At 35.4% G+C, this 21094-nt stretch overlaps 1 protein-coding gene across 1 annotated transcript in view; it reads left to right on the top strand.

Annotated features, from left to right (window-relative positions):
- The window catches only part of Col24a1 (collagen type XXIV alpha 1 chain), a 286389-nt gene that overhangs the window by 58238 nt on the left and 207057 nt on the right, over positions 1 to 21094 (top strand). Inside the window, exons 12-18 of the mRNA XM_070007045.1 lie at positions 3634 to 3687; positions 6126 to 6170; positions 12681 to 12734; positions 12811 to 12855; positions 13102 to 13155; positions 13938 to 13991; positions 20152 to 20205. Of these exons, the coding sequence (XP_069863146.1) occupies positions 3634 to 3687; positions 6126 to 6170; positions 12681 to 12734; positions 12811 to 12855; positions 13102 to 13155; positions 13938 to 13991; positions 20152 to 20205 (360 nt within the window). The remainder of the gene's footprint in view (positions 1 to 3633; positions 3688 to 6125; positions 6171 to 12680; positions 12735 to 12810; positions 12856 to 13101; positions 13156 to 13937; positions 13992 to 20151; positions 20206 to 21094) is intronic.

The following is a 21094-nucleotide window of genomic DNA, read 5'->3' as shown; positions in this document are numbered from 1 at the left end:
AATCATGTAATCATGATTACATTTTATTTCATTATGCATATATGCATGCCTTAAGATATTGAAGCATTACAATTCTTACCCTTCTTTCTTATTTTTACATATTATAATTAGAGCAATACCATTATCAATTAATCAATCAAAACACCCTTGGGATGCTAAGTACTCTCACTATCTTCCTATGAAGATAGAGAAGCACAAGAGATTGCTATTATCTAACTTTTTGCTTTTTGTGAACACTAAGAAGTTCATTCTCTAGAAATACCAAGTAACTAGAAACTAGAAGATTGTATTAGTCAGGGTTCCTTAAACACCTAGCAGTGCTGCTCTATTTTACATGATTTACATGCTCTATTTTACATGATTTACATGTTCTATTTTACATGATTTATATTTAAGGAGCTCCTTGGAGCATATCTTATATGAGCAAGCTTCTTTAAATCGTAAATTATGCATTGAGTCATGATAGAAAATAATTCTGCAGAAGAAAAATAGTTGAGGTATGGAAAGAGTATTTGTATTTTCTTTGATCATTGTAGATTTCAGATATGTCACTTAATTTCAAGTAGTTTTCTTTTTAGTACAAATTTTCCAAAGTGTAGCAATCAGGAAATTATATAGTTGCCTTCAGAACATGTTTATAGGGCTCTCAGTTTTATTTAATCAGTAGTATTTCTTGTACTAAGTTGGCAATACAAGTTTATGTGGCTCCAAAGATCTGAAAGTTTATTGCAGAACTGACTTGCCAGAATTTTTTAAAAAAATAAGTCAGAAAAATCAGATTTACTCTCCATAATACCTAGAAAACTGCTGCCAAGATATACATGGTCCTTCCCAAAGGAACTTCTCACATGTGCCCACAATAAATTATAAGTAATCAAATTATATTACTTTTAAAGTTTGACAAAGCCTGGGGGTTGACTCAAGTGGTAGAGCATTTGCCTAACAAGTGTTTGGTTGGTGGTTCCATCTCTAGTTCTGTACTGCAATAAATAGAGTTAAACAAAGAGCAAGACTACACTCAGTTTTCTTTCCTACAAAGACAAAAATATCAGAGCCTTGGGGTGATGAGCAAAATGACACTCAAGTCACCTGGACTTCTCTTGCTAACTATAGAAAGGAAGGTCCCTTCTTTCTCATATAGCTTTCTCTTAGAAGAGTCTATTTGAAGTAAACTGTATCTTGGCTTCTAATCCTGGTGTCTGAGTTTCAGAATATGAAGTGCTTCTGTTTCACATCTGTTATTAGTGTCTATACTTGGCTCACAACCATCTTACATAGGCACTGCACTTACTGCACACTCATGGCTGATGCATACATTTTGTAGAAAATTTATAGACTTTCTCAGAAAAAGTCATAGTCAATAAGATAGTAAAAAGCAGCACTTCTGTTACTACAGCATTATGGAAATTGTATAATTTTAAGGGTTTCTACCATTTTGTTTGGAAAATGTTTTCTCTAGATTCAAGTTTATACAGTATAATCTGCAGTAACTATCTTTGACTAATGGTAGTGTAACAAAATGTATGGAACATTCTAGGACATTGAATGTATTCTGTCTACAAGATTGAAATAGAATCTGAGAAGTGCAACAGCCTATGAACTACAGATGATAAGTTGGAAGAAATCCTCACAGAGCAGGATTTCATAGACACATAATCCCAACAAGTGTTACATTTCAGGATATAAAGCATGAAGGCAGATTTTGATCCACACTTCAGAGGTCAAGCTCATTCACATAGTTGAAACTAATTCTAAACATTAGGAATTAAGACTCATTCCAGCCCCTTCCAGTTGGACAAACTGAGCCAGAGAGCAGCTTCTCCAACTGGACCTGGCAGTGAGTTCCCAAAAGAGATTTGCTGGTCCTGCTCCTTTTCAGACTAATTAATTCTTTGTTTAATTAAGAACAACTGTATTGTGACATAATTCAGATACCATATTTGCTCTTGCAGTGTGTATAATTTGATAGTTTGTAGTATACTCACAGTGTTGTGCAGCCATCATACTATTTTAGATTATTTTTATTGCCCAAAGAAACCCAGTAATTCATTCATTAGTTGTCCTTGGCCTTTACATCACTACTAAGTTGCTAAGGAACCACAAATTGGTTTGCATCTCAATGGATTTACCTTTTCAGGACATTTCATAATAATGAAACTATGCAGTGTGTTTTTTCTTAATTGTTGCACTGAAATTTCCTACTTACACTCTATCTTTAGAAAATAAATCATCTCTAAGGTTTCCGATTTATTGCAGTATGTTTCCTCTTTTTTATTATCTGGGCCTCAAAAATACTTCCACATTAGATCATACTGAATAGAATGTGATACAGATTTGTAAGCTCATTAAACAATAGAACTTGACTCTCCAGGTCAATGCCTCCTTGAACTTCAGTTGACTTTAAAACATGTATGGTCACCTTATGTTTAAGTAAACAGGTGATTTCCCAACTACCTTTTCCTGACAGAATAAGAAAAACTATGCTTTTAGTATAAGTTAACTATATTTTAGAAACATTACCTGTTTTATATTGTTAAAGTAGTATCTTTTAAACAATTCATTTATATTTCTATGAAGGAAAAAGTAATTTTTGACAATCAGTGGAACATAGGATTACTTAATGCAGCCTTTCTAAATAAATGAGATTTTTAATGGTGGTGGTGGTGATGGTGGTGGTGGTGGTGCTGCTGCTGGTGGTAGTGGTGGTGGTGGTGGTGGTGGTGGTGGTGTGTGTGTGTGTGTGTGTGTGTGTGTGTCTTGGGATTAAACCCAACAGCTCATAACTTAAATCTTTTGGTTTTTAAGATTGGGACACATGCTAACTTTGCCTGGAAGGACTTGGAACTCAGAATCCTGTCCCTCCCTACCAATGTCTGGGATTACATGTGTGTGACTGGCTCTAATGATGTGCTTTTATTATTACTGAACAGTTTAATTAATTTTTTTACTTGATCTTTTCTTTTTTCTTTTGTTGGACCTGGGGCCTGAAATTTGGGCCTGGACTCTGTCCCTCAGCTCTTCAGCTCAAGGCTATCCCTAACACTTGAGCTACAGTGCCACTTCTGGCTTTTTCTGCTTATGTGGTACTGAGGAATCGAACCCAGGGTCTCATGCATGCAAAGCAAGCACTCTACCACTGAGCCACCTCCCCAGCCCCCATGCAAGTGTTTTAACTTCTCTAATTTCTTCAACTTCAACATAATGACATTAGTATACATTAACTAGAACTACTGTGAAGATGAAATGTGTCTCTATAAGACTAGATACATAGTCTTCATCACAATCTAATATTTACAGCACATTGGAATAGGGTCAATGTGACAGAGTAGAGAGGATCGATGCATTGACTATGAAGAAATTGTGGCTATGTTCCTTATCACTCAGTTATTTATGAAATGATGGACACATTTTCTCTATTTCCTTAGTGTTCTCTATTACCTGAGTGTCAAAATATTTTCTAATGCATATAAAATTCTAAAATCAATTAAAGGTAATGAAAAAAACTATCACATTCCAATTTAAGCATTAAGGAATACACGTTTAATATTACAAATTCCTTATTAGAAAATACAATGAAAATGAATTCGGCCTATATTTTGTCTTTAACCTCGTTTTCCTCTTTTTCTGTGTCAGGGCTTCCCAGGTGACTTTGGAGACAGAGGCCCTGCTGGGCTTGATGGCAGTCCTGTGAGTATACTGTGAGGATCTGGTCTTGGAGCTCACACCTGTCATACTCCAAAGAGACTGTGCATGCATCCTTACAATGGCCTTTGTGGGGGGGAATAAAAAACCACTATCGGGGGCTGGGAAGGTGGCTGAGTGGTAGTGCGCTTGCCTTGCATGCATGAGGCCCTGGGTTCGATTCCTCAGCACCACATAAGCAAAAAGAAAAATACCGGAAGTGGCGCTGTGGCTCAAGTGGTAGAGCGCTAGCCTTGAACTAAAGAGTTGAGGGACAGCACCCAGGCCCAGAGTTCAGGCCCCAGGACTGGACCAAAATCAAAAACAAACAAACAAACAAAAACACTATCAGCTAGCATTTCTAAACCAATTTGTGATTTTCCAACAGGGGAAATAAGCCAAAATTATTTTAGACAAGTCTATGCTGACAATCATTAAAACTGATTATTTTGATCAGGTAAAGTGTGAATGCTAAATAAACAATTAAAATACATGGACACAATATCGACTTTTATACAAATTTTGGGTGAAAACATGTTTTATTGAAAGATCTTCTTTGATATTGATGTTTAGATTGAGAAACTTTACCATTCTAAATTAATTATATTTTCAAAGAATGACAATAGGTTGACATTTATGGATACTACATAGAAATAGCATCACATTTTGCCTTCAAAGAACATCTGGTAACTATCCCCATTCTATGTCATACGCACATTGTTTTAGCAAGATTTTAAAGTGAATTCAAATCACACACAAAATCCTTAAAGCCTAAATTGCGAGTAGTACCTATATTTGGGCATTTAAATAGACATGGTAAAGAGTTTGAACATTGTTCCTGTCCAACTTACAATTAGTGAGCTAAGCTTTCGTATATTATAAAGCATAGCAGACAACACAGGAGTAGAGCTGATTTCCAAATAGATCATTAAAAACTTGTGTGAAACCTGAAGAACCATGAGGCCATTCCTGGCAGAAATATCTATGAAACTCCATCATAATAACCAGCAAAAAGGAAGAGAGGAGGTGTGATTCAAGTAATAGTGTACACACCAAGCAAGATAGCTGAATAAGCTTGAAGCACTGAGTTCAAACTCCAGTACTAACCAACAAACAAATAAACCTTGAATGTTTGAGGTAGAGTACTTACCATCTTTTTCTAGACCACAATTTTGAAGAGCTTCCAATTTGGAGCCTAATGAGATATTAACTTGGGCTTTAAAAACAATACCACTTGTTTATTCTTGTGTGCTTGCACATTTAGTGTGAAATGATCCTATTTGCTTTTTGACTTTTTTTTTGGGGGGGGGGGAGGTCTGGTCGTGGGGCCTGAACTCTGGGCCTGGGTGCTGTCCCTCAGCTCTTCAGCTCAAAGCTAGCACTCTACCACTTGAGCCACACCGCCACTTCTGGCTTTTTTGTTTTCTTTTTGCTTATGTGGTGCTGAGGAATCAAACCCAGGGCCTCAGGCATGCAAGGCAAGTGCTCTACCACTGAGCCACCTTCCCAGCCCTCCCTATTTGCTTTTTTAACAGCCCTATTGTGACTAGACATTTAGAATATTCAAACTTTCTTTTTGAAATCTTCTCCCTATTTAAAATATATCAGAATGCTTCTTTAAGTGCAGCTGGATATTTTTAGTTTGAATATTTTCCCTTTGTTTTGAAATAATTTAAAATGCAAAATGAGAGTACCCTGTGCTATGTCCATAATGTAAATGTAGAACGCTGATTGTTTACAATCTTTATAGCAGTTAAAATTAATATTATTTCTGTTTTATATATAAAAATAAAATTAGAAAATTTAAACAATATACTTTGAAACAAGAGTGCTTTAAACCCTCTGAAAAATGTCCTTCTATATGCTGGCCACTGGCTTGTCATACATTACAGAGATTAGTTGTGTCTCTAATAATGATGAGTATTTCCTTCCTATGTGAGGAGCCACAGAGTATTCTTCCTCCTAGGCTAAGATGATATTCCTAGTAGTCAAAAACATGGAGACAAGGTCACTTTTGAAGGCTGTTATTTATGCCCTAGATTTGCCCTTCTCAGGATTTTTATTTTTTTAATCGGCTATAGAGTTTGAACTCTGGACCTGAGCTCTGTCCTTGAGCTCTTTTGCTTACAGCTAACACTCTACCACTTTGAATCACAGCACCACTTCCAGTTTTCTGGTGATTAATTGCAGACAAGAGTCTCACAGACTTTCTTACCCAGGCTGGCTTTGAACCTCAATCTTCAGATCTCCTCCTAAGGAACTAGGATTACAGATGTGGGCCACCAGCACCAGGCTAAGGAAAATGTTTTAAGTAGATGTGTTCCCAGATTTAGCTGTAGCAAATTTTGATAGCTTCTTTCCTAGAAATATGTATCTTCATATACAAAAAGTACACTGAGTTTGGAGTCATAATTAATATATTTTGTTCATTTTTCTTACAATAGGGACTTTTAGGTGGTATTGGTCCTCCTGGATTTCCTGGGCTTAGAGTGAGTATCACCAAATGTCATTCTTATGAAGGATTTTATTGTTCAATGTATTTGTTGGATGTGTTTTTTAAACTTAGGGTAATGAATAGTTTTAGTGCCATTGTTGGATGTCTACCTTGCTCAAATGTATTTTTTCTGCCAGATATGAAATGAGTTGTATAAAAAATCATATTTTATGATATGCTAAAATAATTTATGGATATTATGTATTTACAGCTGATCATTAGAAGGTCCCAGGTGAGACTTAGTTTTATCAAAAGTTTATGTTATAGGAGCTGGCTGTGTTAGATCAAGTCTGTAATTCTAGCTACTTGGGAGGCAGAGATCAATGAATCACAATCTGAGGCCAGTCTGGGAAAAAAGTTGTGAGACTCTTTCTCAGTGAGTTTGTAAGATTCTTTCTCTGTCAGTGCCTGAGCAATCACACACCTGTCACTTCAGCTATAAGAGGAAGCTTGAATCAGAGACTCTTGATCCAGGCTGGCCTGAGCAGATGGTGAAAATCTCTGTCTCTAAAACAGTCAATGTAAAAAGAGCTGATGGAGTGGCTCACATGGTAAAGGACCTGCCTGGCAGGTGCAAAGCCTTGATTTCAAACTTAAATACTGAAAACATATATAGGACACAGAAGACCGATTTCTTTTCTCTGAGATAGTCTTTTGTAAGATCCAGATTGGAGAGAGGTCTGAACAAAAAGCACTGATAAATTTGGATTTTAATTCATGTAATGCAAATAAATTAGTGTCCAGGAAAGACATCCTAAACAAAAGTAAAAGTTAGGCTCATCAGTGGCATTGAATATTTTAATACCTAATCTATTTATTAGATAAAAAAGCACATGTGACTATTTGTCTATCTACCCAAATTTTATACAGCTTATTAACCTCACAGTTGAATAAAATTATTTCATTAGATTTCAAAACAGTGTTGGCTTGATATGTAACATTCTAATAGATATGTGATTACATATTTACTTTAGTAAACAAACTGAAGTTGACATACTTACAATAAAACCTCATAAGTATATTCCTCTCAGCCAAGCTTATTATTTATGACACGAATATAGACAGCAAATATATAAGTTTTAGAGTCATGTGCTTTAACATTCCAATGAGTTTGAAGCAGGACTGACATATATTTATGAAACATAAAAAGATTAAGAAGAATAGAATCTAAACAGTAAGCTACCAGTATCTATACAAAAGTTGACATAACCAGTAGCAGGGGTAAGATTTTCCTTAAAATTCAATTTACAGCTTGCTTTATATATAAGAAGTAACTAAAGCTCCATTGTTCTTCATCATAAAATGGAGCCTCAATATTTTTTATTATGAACACAAGTATTCTGACTCAAATTTTTATATTCTTCCTCTTAGCTTTAATTTTCCCAAAGCACAAAGTAATGACTTGACCTAAGAAATAAGTCAGGGGCTTACTTATTAGAATTGTGCTATGTTAAAGCCTATAATCTTAGCTACTTGGTAGTTGAAAAGTTTTAAATTGTCATCCTCAGATGACATGAGTGTAGGATTAGAATCAGTGAGTCTATGAAATTTATACCTTACATGACGATAGCATCAGTAGTACTAGTAGTAATTGTAAAATTAGCATTAGTCCCTGACATTTATTTAGTATTTTCTATGTGCTAGACACATTATTATGTCATTTCATGCTGAAAACCATTCAGGACAAGGTAGGTTTTAAGTATTTGCCCAGATTTGAAGCCAGATGATCAAAGTCAGAGTCCAATTTCTAACTTTTGTACAATACAATCTCTTTAAAACTCACACTATTTTAGAATGTATGCTGACTATAGATTGAGATTTTATTTAGAGTTTTATGAGAAGTCTATGTAAGGTGGAATGAAATAGTATGTTTTCTCAGGACTTAAATAGTGCTAATATTATAGGTAATAATCAGGTCTTATCCATGGAAGGGAAGGTAGTTAGGTGAAGGAGTTACATTCAAAGATGTCCCTAATTGATATTTCTCTTAATGTATCACACTAAATTGATCAGCTTAGCTTCTGCACAAGGCTTGCCCAGTTGGATTCTTACCTGTATCTTGAAGACCTACACTGTATGCATTAAAGCCAAACTGTTCAGTTTTCAGAAGCATGCAGTGTCTTTGCTACAAGGAATTTGCACATTTATCAACCTGAGACATCTACCTCTACTTTTCTGCTTAATTTACTACTGTTTAATATGATCTTTAAAATTATGTTGTAAGGTGGGCACTGGTGGCTCACATCTGTAATCCTAGCTACTCAGAAAGCTGAGATTGGAGGATTGAGTTTGATGCCAGCTTGGGCAGTAAACTCTGTGAGACTCTTATCTCCAATTAACCTCCCAAAAGGCAAAAGTAGAACTGTGGCTCCAGTGAGAGAATGCTAGCTTTGAACAAATTTTCAAGGATAGTGCCTAGACCCTGAGTTCAAGACCTAGGACCAGCACACTCACACACAAAAAAGTTGTATTGTGTCTTTTGGATATTTATAATATGACGTTCTAGAGAACAGCCAGTAAAGTAGTTTGTGTAGTGAAGCATATTAACATGTCTATCATCTCACGTAGTTACTTTCCTTTTTAAGTTTAATTTCTATTGATCTTTCAACTCAAGACTTAGTACAGTGCTTGCCACATAACAGTGTTCAATACAACTGACTGCACTTCTGCAATCTCTCTCCATTTCCTCCTCAATCAGTGGAAAGGGAGTCTACAGAAAAGGGAATGGCTAAAGGTCCTAGCAGTCAGTTCTGTAATTTTCACTTCATCTGCACTAGTGAAGATGATGTTCTAGCTGCACTGAATCATGAATAGACATGTTGAATCCAAACCCCTTTGGACAACTGCTCAAAGATAATAAACAATTTAACATTTTAAAAATGTGTACTCTATGCTTTTGAAGTTATTTTTGCATATGTATCTTATTTGTGCCTAAATGAGTTGTAGAGAAGGTATTATTACTTTCATTTTGACACTCATTTTTTAAAATCAAAGCAATATTGAACACCAAACATCACACCCTGCACTGAATCTAAAATTCAAGCATGTTAAGATTCCTGTGTAGGGCAATAGTAAAAAATCGAGTGGCATAAAGAAAAATAATCTATATCAGATGTTGTGATTATTGCTGTAGTGGAGTATATGAAAAGATATAAAGAAAGTAACAATTTGTGGTGTTGTATGGAGGCTTCAAAAACAGTTTTTAAGCTTATCTTCAAGATTGTGTGTCAATGACACAGGTCTGGGAAAGAGCAAAGAACTCTCGAGGCAGAAAAATGCCACCTTCATATATCCAGAAGATAGGGGAGAAGTGAATGCTTGGGAAATGGAAAGAATAGTGAGGTGGAGTCAGGATCAAACGAAAAGGAAGTGAATTTGTCTACTTGACCAGAGCTGTAATCACTGTCTTCAGGCATTCCTTTCGTCATGCAGTTTTTCAAGAAATGCTGTTACTTTATCTATTTTTTATTCCATGTAGACAGCTGTTAGTCTTTGCTGAATTACAGGAGTGACTGATCATTGCCGTGAGAGTGGTAGATACTGATCACAAAGCTCAATGTGAAACTCAGTCCTTTCCACCATTTACTCATAGGAATTCTTAGTCACTGTCCAGTGGCTGCTGTTTTTCAACCTCTGCTGCAGGTCTTTTTCTTTGACCTAATTTACCTTGAAAGTTCGGTATTATTTGTAGCTATGTGTGTGACTCTTTTGCCTCTACTACTATATTGCAGGCATCCTCAAACTAAGCTCCTATGTCATAACAATTTTCTTCTATAGATTCCATCTTCTCATGCAAGAGGATTATAGTAGGAGGGGAACACTGAAAGACCCTCAATCTAACTTTGTAAGCTGAAAACCACTATCAACTATCATGGTTTGCTTGCAGAAGCTATAGATTTTCCATACAACTTGTGACATTCCATAAAATGCTTGGTGGTTCCTGGAAATTTCTACATCATTCAGTTTTACTTTGTATTTTCCGTTTGGCTGAATCTTTTATAACATGTGTTTCATATCTCCAATACTTAACAATTTTGTGATTCTTCTTTAGAGTCACGATGACATTAAATAGGATATTATATGTTAGTAGTACATTTACTTGAAAATGCCAGATTAAGCACAGCAAGGTATTTAAACAAAATTTAAAAATATTATATTTTTGGACAGAATGATAGTACACAAAGAAAGGTTTTCTCTGTGAAAACTTTGTTTCATACTTACAGATTATTTCTGTATAATTTCCAGTGTTTTCTAATGTAATGTTTTAAAGCCATAAGCTTTGGATGTACTGGCTTCTGTAAGTGTAAGAGTATTTCCTACTGAGAGAATTTTGAAATTATAAGCAATGACATGTTAACATACAATATTTATTAGGTTGGAAAATATTACCCTTTGGTTCAACTCTATATTTCAGGATTAAACTTGTTGGGACTATATTTCACAGACTTTAGACTTAGCCACAAGTAAAGATGTCATATTTTCCATTATTAAATTTGCATTATATAAATGTGGACTGTTATAGATGTTTTCAGTTTATAGAAGATGGAACTTTAGGATTTGCAGTTTTAAATTTTGTTTCTGTAAGATAATTCCATGAGTATTTATTCCATGCTCTGTTTCAAAATTTATTATATATAAGTTATTGTGTGAAACTAGGAAATGAAGAATAAATGAAGTTAATGCTGCTGTTCATACAGAATGCACAGATTAGGAAGCAGGGAGAAAGTGTGGTGCATGGTCTCCACGCAGTGCAGTAGAAGGACATTCTGGCACGAATAACCCTATCTTCAAAGCTCAGAGCATGTGGAAAGTAATCCACTATAGCTAGTGTGTATGATTTGAGGGAAAGAGAAATATAGAAATGCTGGGAAGGAGTCGAATTCACAGGATGAGGACTGGCAGTGGTGATGGGTGCTAAATAGAGAGGACCTGGGATGCTAAGCCTAAGAAACTTAGCTTCTACTACAAAGAGGTGACATTCTCCATATTTGTGTGTGTGTGTGTGTGTGTGTGTGTGTGTGTGTGTTTACCAGTCCTGGGTTTTGTTTTGTTTTATGTTTTATATTGTAAAAATGCTGTACAGAGGGGTTACAGTTACATGAGCAAAGTAATGAGTACATTTCCTATCGAGCATTGTTGCCTCCTCCTTTGTTTTCCCCTTACCATCCCTTCCCTCCCATCCCCACAACTACCCCTCACTCCCTGCTGAAGTTGTAAAGTTTGCTTTCAACATAGTGTTTTGTACATCTCATTGTTACAATAGGTCAACCTGTATCCTTATTTAAGCATTTTGTTTTTACCCTTCCTCTCCCTGAATTAGAGAAGTGTATATACAAGATGCAGGGTACCGACATCAACTAAAGTGAGAACAGGGGTTATATCGTGGGGGAGGAATATACAAAGAAACAAAAAAATCACATGGTACACTATAAATACGTTAGAAACAATAGCAAGAAAGAAAAAAGATATTTGTGTCGCTATCTTGGAGTTCAGTCCTGGGTTTTGAACTCAGGGCACTGAGCTTTTTTTCTCTTTTCTTTTCTCAAAGCTAAAGGAATATTTTCTATATCTTGATTTGTAGGAAATTATAGTGGTAGTTCTATTTTCCAGGCATTGGAGCATTAAATTGAACCCTAACAATAGAGATTGTCTTTTTCGTCTTTGTTTCTTTAGAACAATTACAATGTCTGGTACCTATTATGCTTGAAAAGTATCATTTCATGATGAATAAATCAGATAAGCACAAAGGAATAGTACTTTTTGCTTGCTATTCAGTTTATTCCCCCAAACCATAGTAAATTTTTCCTTCTCCAAATTTCCAATCATAAAACCAAATCAGTGCAATGCCTGGCACATAGTAGCAGCACAATAAATACTGGCTAAATAATGGGTGAAATAAAAATCCAAGACAAGTCATGTACACTGGGGAGGAAGAATTCCATAAATCCTGACAAGCTGACCCCATCACTTCCCAGGGTCTGTCCACAATTACAGAGGATAGGACATCCTTATCCTAGGTCCTGGCCTTACACAGAGCCCCGAGTCCAAGATGACATGGCCTCTCCTGAACTGTTTCACCAGGGCTTCATTCCACCTCTCATTGGAGAGACCATTCTGTTCAATTTTGAATAAAGTGATCTTACTTCTTACCATAAAATTGAAGTATTTATTAAATGCTTCCTGGAAGACTGGCACTACAATATTTCATGAGATGTTAGCCATTTGGAAAACCAGTGCATGATGAAAGTCTTGGAAAGTTAACATAGGAACTCAAAGTAGGGAACAAAACCAGTATAAACAAATCTTAATGATAGAACATGGATTGATTGACATTTCAAAGATTGGCATTACTTAAAAATGTGGAGAGGAACTTGTGAAGCAAGAAAGACACATGTGGGATCTTAGCAAGATGAACTGCTCTGAGTTCATTAATTAATTAATTTTTTATCACAGCCTCTTTCTAATCCTAGGGAATGATTAATGATATGTTTCTTAATACTTTCAGGGCAGTGTTGGCCCATCAGGACCAGTTGGACCTTCTGGAATTCCTGGCCCAATGGTATAATTCTATTTGCATATTGGGTATTTCCCTTTAATTTCTCCAGATATCACAACATACTACTTTTCTTTTTTAGGGCCTCTCAGGGAGTAAGGGACCAACAGGAATCAAAGGTGATAAGGTGATTTAAATATTAACTTTATCATAGAAATGTTTTATCCTATTTATTTTACCTTTCAAGTTAACAGAAGTTAAAAAAAACTAGTTTGTTTTTGTTTATAGAGTCTAATTTGTGTGATGAGTTGTATTAATTTTTAGTAGTAGGAAGTAAAGAGAAGTTATCTCTTGCACTATTAATACTGACTTTCCTGTAATAAAGCCAGATTTAAAACAAGTATGTATCTTTGTATGAAATTGTTCTCTCCAGGGTGAACAAGGCATTCTAGGAGAAGCAGGAGAACCAGGGTACCCTGGAGACAAGGTAACATTTATCCTTTTAATTAAATTAATTAACTTATTAATTGATTATTTATTGTCAGTCATGAGGCTTGAACTCTAGGCCTGAACGCTATCCTTCAGCTCTTCAGCTCAAGGCTACCGCTCTACCACTTGAGCCACTGCACCACTTCTGGTTTTCTGAGTGGTTTATTGGAGATAAGAGTCTCACAACTATCCTGCCCTGGCTGGCTTTGAAGTGCAATCCTCAGATCTCAGCCTCCTGAGTAGTTAGCATTACAGGCATGAGCCACTGAAGCCCAGCCATACTTTTAATTTTAGATAAATATGGATAAATTAAAAATAGTGTGTATTTGAGTGTGTGTGCATGCATGTGTGTGTATATATGTGTGTGCACACTAGTAGTGCAGTTTGAACTCAGGGCCTGGGTACTATCCCTTCAGCTTTTTTGCTCAAGGCTTGTGATGTATCATTTGAACCACAGTTGGATTTGGGGCTTTTTGCTGGTCAACTGGCAATAGTCTCATGGATTTTTATATTGGGTTGCCTTCACACTTCAATACTCAGATTTCTGCCACCTGAATAAATGAATGAGAGGTCTGAACCATTGGTACCTGGCAAAAGTACTTATTTTAACAAGGTATTTTGTTAGGATATGACATATTGTTTCAATTCTTCTTTAAAACAAGTTTTTTCTCAGATTCTTTAGAACATTCTTGTAAATGTCTGCAGTAATTTGCAAGTAGAGGTGTATTTGCCTTTTTGTGGTATAATAGCTTTCGTTCCCTGTATGCTCTCTTCTTTTAGGGCACTGTTGGTTTGCCAGGACCACCAGGAATAAGAGGAAAGCCAGGACCCTCAGTAGGTTTGAACTTCAGCTTTGTTCTTTCTGGTTAACAGAATGTATGTCACTGCATAGGTTTTTATAATTCCTAGGCGGCCATAAGAAGTAAGATAGAAGCCCACCAGTCTTGTTCTTTCACAATTTGAAACTACAGCTCATCTCTCATGTTTTCACTGCACATTCCTCCAACTAGGGGGCCATCTGTTATCCTAAGCAAAGCCATGTTTCTTTGTGCCTTAAAGATTTTAGTTTTGTTATTCCTCCCAATAGTCTATTACAGATAATATTTAAATGAAGCAATGGGCTTTTAAGCTGGAAAACACAAGGCACCTTAATGAATTTTTAAATTTTTCCAAGTATCAGTATCATGAAGGAGGCATTCTGAAGGAAAAACGAGACTATGTCATACTCTATGGACACAAATCTTTTAATTCCCTTGGGCATCAGCTGGTCAAAAGAAAACTATACCCTATATGGTAGTTAATATAACTCTTCCCCATATAAAACTAAAATTACTTAATCATTATGATAGTTTAAATAAAATCACTAAAGCATGAGTTGAAAATCTATCTCTGAATTATAAAATGGTAATAACTACTATAGCTAATATTTATTGAGGATTTTCCAAGTACTAGGCAGTATTCTAAAGATTAAACATCTATGAAGTTAGTACTATTGCTGTTCTTATTTTGTACATTTAAAGCTATTAAGACACAGATTGTTATGCAAGTTGCCCAGTCATAGATAGTCCATGGACACCCGGGAAAACCCAGGTAATTATATATCTCACACTTCTGGACACTTCAAGTTGTAAGTTTAACATTAATTTTATGATTTTAATATTGATTAAAGCTTTCAAAAGATGGTGTGATTATAGAGAAAACAAGAGTTCAAATATACATTAAGAAACCACTTCCCAGAGATTTATTGTACTACCTTTAAATCCTCCCTCTCATCTCAGAATTGTTTGCTTTTACATCTCAAGAAGCACTTTATGTAGCCCATTCTTTGTGACTTTTAATAGTGGCAGTATTTTATACTAATCAAAAGAACAAATTTAGGGATTATTCATCTAGACTGAGACAAATACTCACAAGCACTACCATCACTAAGAGAGAAAAAAAACCTATGATCATTGAATTATAAAGAATCTTTAAAATAATACAGTCTTATTTCATTTTACTTTTCCTTCTTCTTTGTTTTTCATCCAAGACCTGCACCTGAACTCAGTACTGCCACTTTTGCTCACTGGCTAACACTATATCAACTGAGACCATGCCACCAACCCCTTATTTCACATTATTGTTTAATTTATTTTTATTGTAAGGGTGATATACAGAGGGGTCACAGTTACATAGTCAGGTGATGAGTACATTTCTTTTTTTAACAGTGTCACCTTTTCCTTCATTTTCTCTCAGATTTTTCCCTCTAGATCCCATCACCAAATTGTACAGTTCATTTTCAACATAGTGTCTAATGAGTATCACAGCTGAATTACTTCATCCTTTTTCCACTATTTTTATACTTCCCCTCCTTTCCCCCAAACAAATTAACTTACATACAAGATAAAAAGTACAGAATTCAAAAAACAGCGACAAAAGGGGGAAAGCAAAAACAAAAACGAAAACACAAAAGGTAAAATAAAAAACTTCTGGTTTCCATTTCTTGGAAATAGAAACATCATTTTAAAATATTTTTTTATTGGTCATGGGGCCTGAACTCTGGGCCTGGGTGCTGTCCCTCACCTCTTCAGCTCAAGGCTAGCACTCTACCACTTGGGCCACAGCACCACTTCTGGCTTTTTCTGCTTATGTGGTACTGAGGAATCGAACCCAGGGCTTCATGCATACAAGGCAAGCACTCTACCACTGAGCCACCTTCCCGGCCTGGAAACATCATTTTATATGATCATATGCATTGAGCCTTTGTGATCCTCACCTAAGAATATCCTTGTTTGGTCTCATTGTGTGAATGTTTAGAGTCCTGTTTAATATATCATGTCCAAGTGTGATATGTTTGTATTTACCATCCATTATGTTTACTAGTAGATTTATAGGCACATTTTAATTATGACAAATGAAGGAAACCATACAACCTATGTCTTTGGGTCTGTCTTACTTCACTTAATATAATTGTTTCCAAGTCTTTCCATTTCCCGATGAATGGGTCAATATCATTCCTTCTGGTGGAAACACAGAACCCCATTGTGTATATATAGCACATTTTCTTGATCCATTTGTCCAGTGAGGGACATCTTAGGTAATTCCATATCTTGTCTACAATTATTTCACTTTAAATATTAGAGCATGGATGTATTTGAGGGCAGTCTTTGCTTTTACTTGTTTATTTGCCCTGGATGAATGGAAGTTAGCCCAAGCAGCTATGTCCTGAAGTTAAATTTCACAGTCTCTGATCCCCATAAATACAGCATGAGAATAGCTCATGAAGATAACTAAGAAACCTATGTTTTCAAGGATGATTCTAAACCACATAATAGAGACTTTTGATATATACAGTGATTGGCAAAATAATTTTAATATTTTTAATATTTATTTTTTTGTTTTTACAATTTGATAATCATTAGAGGAAACAATATGTTATAGTATATAAGCCTAATATCAAGTAGTAAAAGAGCTCATTATTCACGTATGCTTTGCTGTTAATTTGAGAAAACTAGAATCAAATATACTTAAATTAAGCAAACCACTTAAAGTTTCTTATTCTTTGATTCAATTTATAGTGATAATATTTTTTATTTTTATTTTTATTTTTATTTTTATTTTTTGTGAACATACTGTACAGAGGGGTTACGATTACATGGGCAAGATAATGAGTACATTTCTTATCAAGCATTGCAGCCTCCTCCTTTGTTTACCCTTCACATCCCTTCCCAGCCTCCCCCCCGCCCCCCCACCCAATTGTTCCCCCCCCCCGCCCCCCAACACCAAAATTTTAGAGTTCGTTTTCAACATGACAACTTGTACTTCTCATTGTTGCAACAGGTCCACCTGTATCCTTAAACGACTTGTTTTTCCCCATCTCCTCCACAAATTATACCGACATCAAATATAGTGAAAGCAGGGGTTATACTGTGGGCGAGGGAGTGATAATATTTTTATAGAAGGATATAAAATTACTTGTCTGAGAAAGATTTAGATTCTAGTCTCACCTCCAGTAGTCCATCAGTTCTATTCTTGGGTATTTAATCATTATGGCATATAATTTCTTATGTGAATTAAGACAATTAAGCTTAAGACTCACAAGTAATCACAAGAAATGCTAATGAAATTCTTTCAGTGCAGAGAGCCAGCAATGATGAGAATGAGTCATTTGTTTAGTCATTTTATATCTTTCTATTCTACTGTAACAAATTTTAAGGTCAGAAGGAATCTCATTGGTAGAGAGATTACTGATCTTTTTGTTATTGTATCACACCCTTAGAAAGAATTTGTGTTGAGCAAAAGTATTTCCTCTGACAGGGTAGAGGCTCATGAATTAGTATTAGTGAGATAATCTTGTATTATCTCTTTCCTTTTTCATTTGTATGTTATTAATACAAAGGAAATTTCACCTGAAGACCTTTTCTAATTAGGGAAGGAGACTTATTTGATGAAAAATTGCTTATGCAGAATCACTTACCATATTAATAAATAATCTCCAACACTCTAACAAGTTAGTGCCTACTAAACATTTTGTTACTGCCATGGAAAAAGAGAGTCAGAGATCTTTCCTACTCCATATGTTCTAGTTTTGCTTTTCCCTCATCTTAAGATTTTGATGTTAGTGACATTATACGCAAATGAAAGAATATTTTCCAAATATATTGTAATATGGAAAAATATTTTCCAGATATAGGAATGACCTGACCTGGACATTTTGTGCATTCTGAGTCAGAGAAGCTTTGTTTTGCAAGTATCGAGAGCACAGAGCAAACTAGTACTCTGAAATGACTAACAAATGCTCCTCCTTTCTGACAGAAAGAAAAAAAGGCAATTATTATTTTCTTTTTACTTTAAGCAAGAAGTTTCTGTTATCTAGAGGATTCACTTAAGATTTTTCTATTCTGTAAGTTACTTGAAAACTTGGCTATTCTGTGATCCCCTTCCCTTCCCTTATTCAACTAAATGTATATATAATACCAGGTTACCAAATCAAATACAGTAACAACAGAGGATACACCCTAGAGGAAAGAACATACAAAAGAAACAAAAAAATCACATAGTACATTAAACAACAATGAAGAAAAAACTCTTATGTGCGTCTTAGAGTTCATTTTTCTTAGAATCATCTTATATGGTCATATGTACATAGCTATTGAGCTGTTCTGCTCATCTGCTAAGTTTGTCCTTAGGTGTATATTAATTATTGCAAATAACGGAAATCATGGGACCTATGTTTCTTTGGGTCTGGCTTACTTCACTTAACATGATTCTTTCCAAGTCTTTCCATTTCCTTACAAATGGGGTGATATCATTCTTTCTGAAGGAATCATAGAATTCATGTATAGATATAAATAGATATATACCACATTTTCTTGATCCATTCATGCAACAGCAATATACACAAGGCAATATGTTGGAAATGATCTGTACAACTTGGGAGTGTTGAAAGGAGCATGAAAGAAGGAGAAAATTGAGGGAAGGGGAAACTCATGTAACTGAAACCCCTCTGTACATTACCTTGACAATTAAAAAAAGAGAGAAAGCTCAGTTATTATAAAGGAAATTTTACATACATAGAAAACTTGCAAATAAAATTTTACAAAAGAGAGAATTATTCTCATTGGTGAATAAAATGATTTCATAGTTTATTTATTTATTTTTGGTTATTAATCAGTTTATCTAAAAACAAAAATCTAGGACGTTTCTTTGTAGTTAGCGTCTTAGTTGGAATTTGCCACTAGGGGGCCGCAGTGAGAACCCCCAGACTATCTAAAGGTAGGTGCAGTGTCTCATTTTTAGAGTTTGAGTCATGTACTGACTCTGTTGTATATGTTGTATAAGTTTTTGTTCTTGTTAATTGTAAATGGAGACTTCAATGAGCTTGGCACCACTTTTTCTAGAATTTATTTCATTATTTGTATTGTCTTCATTTTTGTGTCAGTACCTTAACTCTGAGAACTGTGTGGGGGGGGGGGAGGAAGGGAGGAGGGATAACAGTGCTTCAAGTTGGGGGAAATATGGTATCTTAAAATTTGATGATATCTGGACCTATTTAAAGCAAATTAGAAGCTCATATAGAAGTTTAATGGAAGGGAAGTAATCAATTGTTTTTCATATCTCTTTCCTAGTTCTACAATTTCTTTCACATCGTAGAACATTGCTAGTGTTTTCTGATTCAGGCATTATACCTATTTGTCTTTCCCCTATAGTCTATCACAATTTATTATAAATCTCAGGAATTGGCTTCTGAAAAATCCTCAAAAATGATAAATATATAAGAATATTTTAAAACATATAAAATAACACAAATAAAAAGATCACAATAAAATGGAAACTTCAGATATGAGCCAATGGAGGAGCAAAGGTGAGGGAAAAATGATTCATGATTTGTAGATTTGATTAATCTTTATAACTACTTTCTATGTGGCAGGACCTGTCTAAAATTCCCTACTTTGTTGAGTTAACCTTTATTGAACCATCTCTGGGAAACACACTGTCATTTATTTTTTGATTTGAGCACACTACTAATGTGTTTGAATTTCTTTTTTTTTTTAATTTAATTTAATTTTATATGTGAACATACTGTACAGAGGAGTTACAGTTACATGGGCAGGATAATGCGTACATTTCTTACCAAGCATTGCAGCCTCCTCCTTTGTTTACCCTTCACATCCCTTCCCAGCCTCCCCCCTCCCCCCCAATCCCAATCCTTCTCCTTCCCCCCCCTTCCCCCCTCTCCCCCCCCCCCCGCACCAACGTTGTAAAGCTCGTTTTGGACATGACAACTTGTACTTCTCATTGTTGCAACAGTGAATTTCTAACAACAGTAAATAAATATTGTTTCAGAACACATTTTATTTAAATAGGTTTGAAAATGATGATGGCTACAACTTAATCTCTAAAACCTGATTTTACCCTTGCGGTATACATACTTTTTGTTTGCCACATGCCTATTTCTGCTTTTAATTATATTTATTAAGTCAATGTTTATACTTTTATTCCCTTCCCCCTTTAGGGCCAACCAGGTGACCCAGGATCCCAAGGACCACCTGGCCCTCCAGGACCAGAGGTAAAAAAATGGATGGAAAGATAATAAATTCATTATCAAAAAGAGGGGCAATTAAACTTGATTGGTAAAATCTGTTCCTTCACAGCAGACCTGAGAAAGATTCTCTTTAACATTTATATGTGTATACAGTTTGGACTAAAATTTGTTGTCCATCTATGGTCCTAAAGAAACAGAAAAATTGAGTATCCTTTATCTGAAATGCACAAAACAAGAATAGTGTCAGGCTTGTGCTTTTATTTTTTTCTTCAGATTTTGGAATTTACATATTTACATATAAACAATGAGATATCATGGGAAACAGGAATAAAATCTAACCATGAGCTGGCACTGTTAGCTCATGCCTATAATCCTAGTGACACAGGAGGATGAGATCTGAGGATTGTGTGTTGTTCAAAGTCAGCCCAAACAGGAATGTCCCTGAGACTCTTGTCTCCAATTAACGACTGAAAAGCTGGAAAAGGAGCTGTGTTCAAAGTGATAGAACACTAGCCTTGACGACAAGATAGCTCAAAGACTGCACCTCGGCCTTTAGCACAAGCTTCTGACTGGCACACACAAAAAAATCTAATCATGAGATTGAATTATTCCACTTACACTTACACAATATTTTCAATGAGCCTGTGTTTTGGCTATGACCCTTCATAAGGAATCAGGTGTGGATTTCCTATTTATGTTGTCATGTTATTTAAGATTTCTTTGCCTGGACTATCCACATTTTCATCCTGCTTAGGTCATAGATGAATTATTTCTACTACATACCTTAAGGTTGAAATCAAATTTGGAGATATAAACTCAACTGACTTATTACTATAAAATTCTTTCAGTTCTGAGTATATGTATATATCATTGACTCTCATATTCTACAATAAATAAAAACATCTTTACCACA

The sequence above is a fragment of the Dipodomys merriami genome, unplaced genomic scaffold (genome assembly GCF_024711535.1).
Source record: "Dipodomys merriami isolate MVZ:Mamm:240054 unplaced genomic scaffold, mDipMer1.0.p SCAF_7, whole genome shotgun sequence".
NCBI classification, from domain to species: domain Eukaryota; kingdom Metazoa; phylum Chordata; class Mammalia; order Rodentia; family Heteromyidae; genus Dipodomys; species Dipodomys merriami.
Note: the sequence above shows the minus strand (reverse complement) of the source record. Positions and strands in the feature narration are given on the sequence as shown.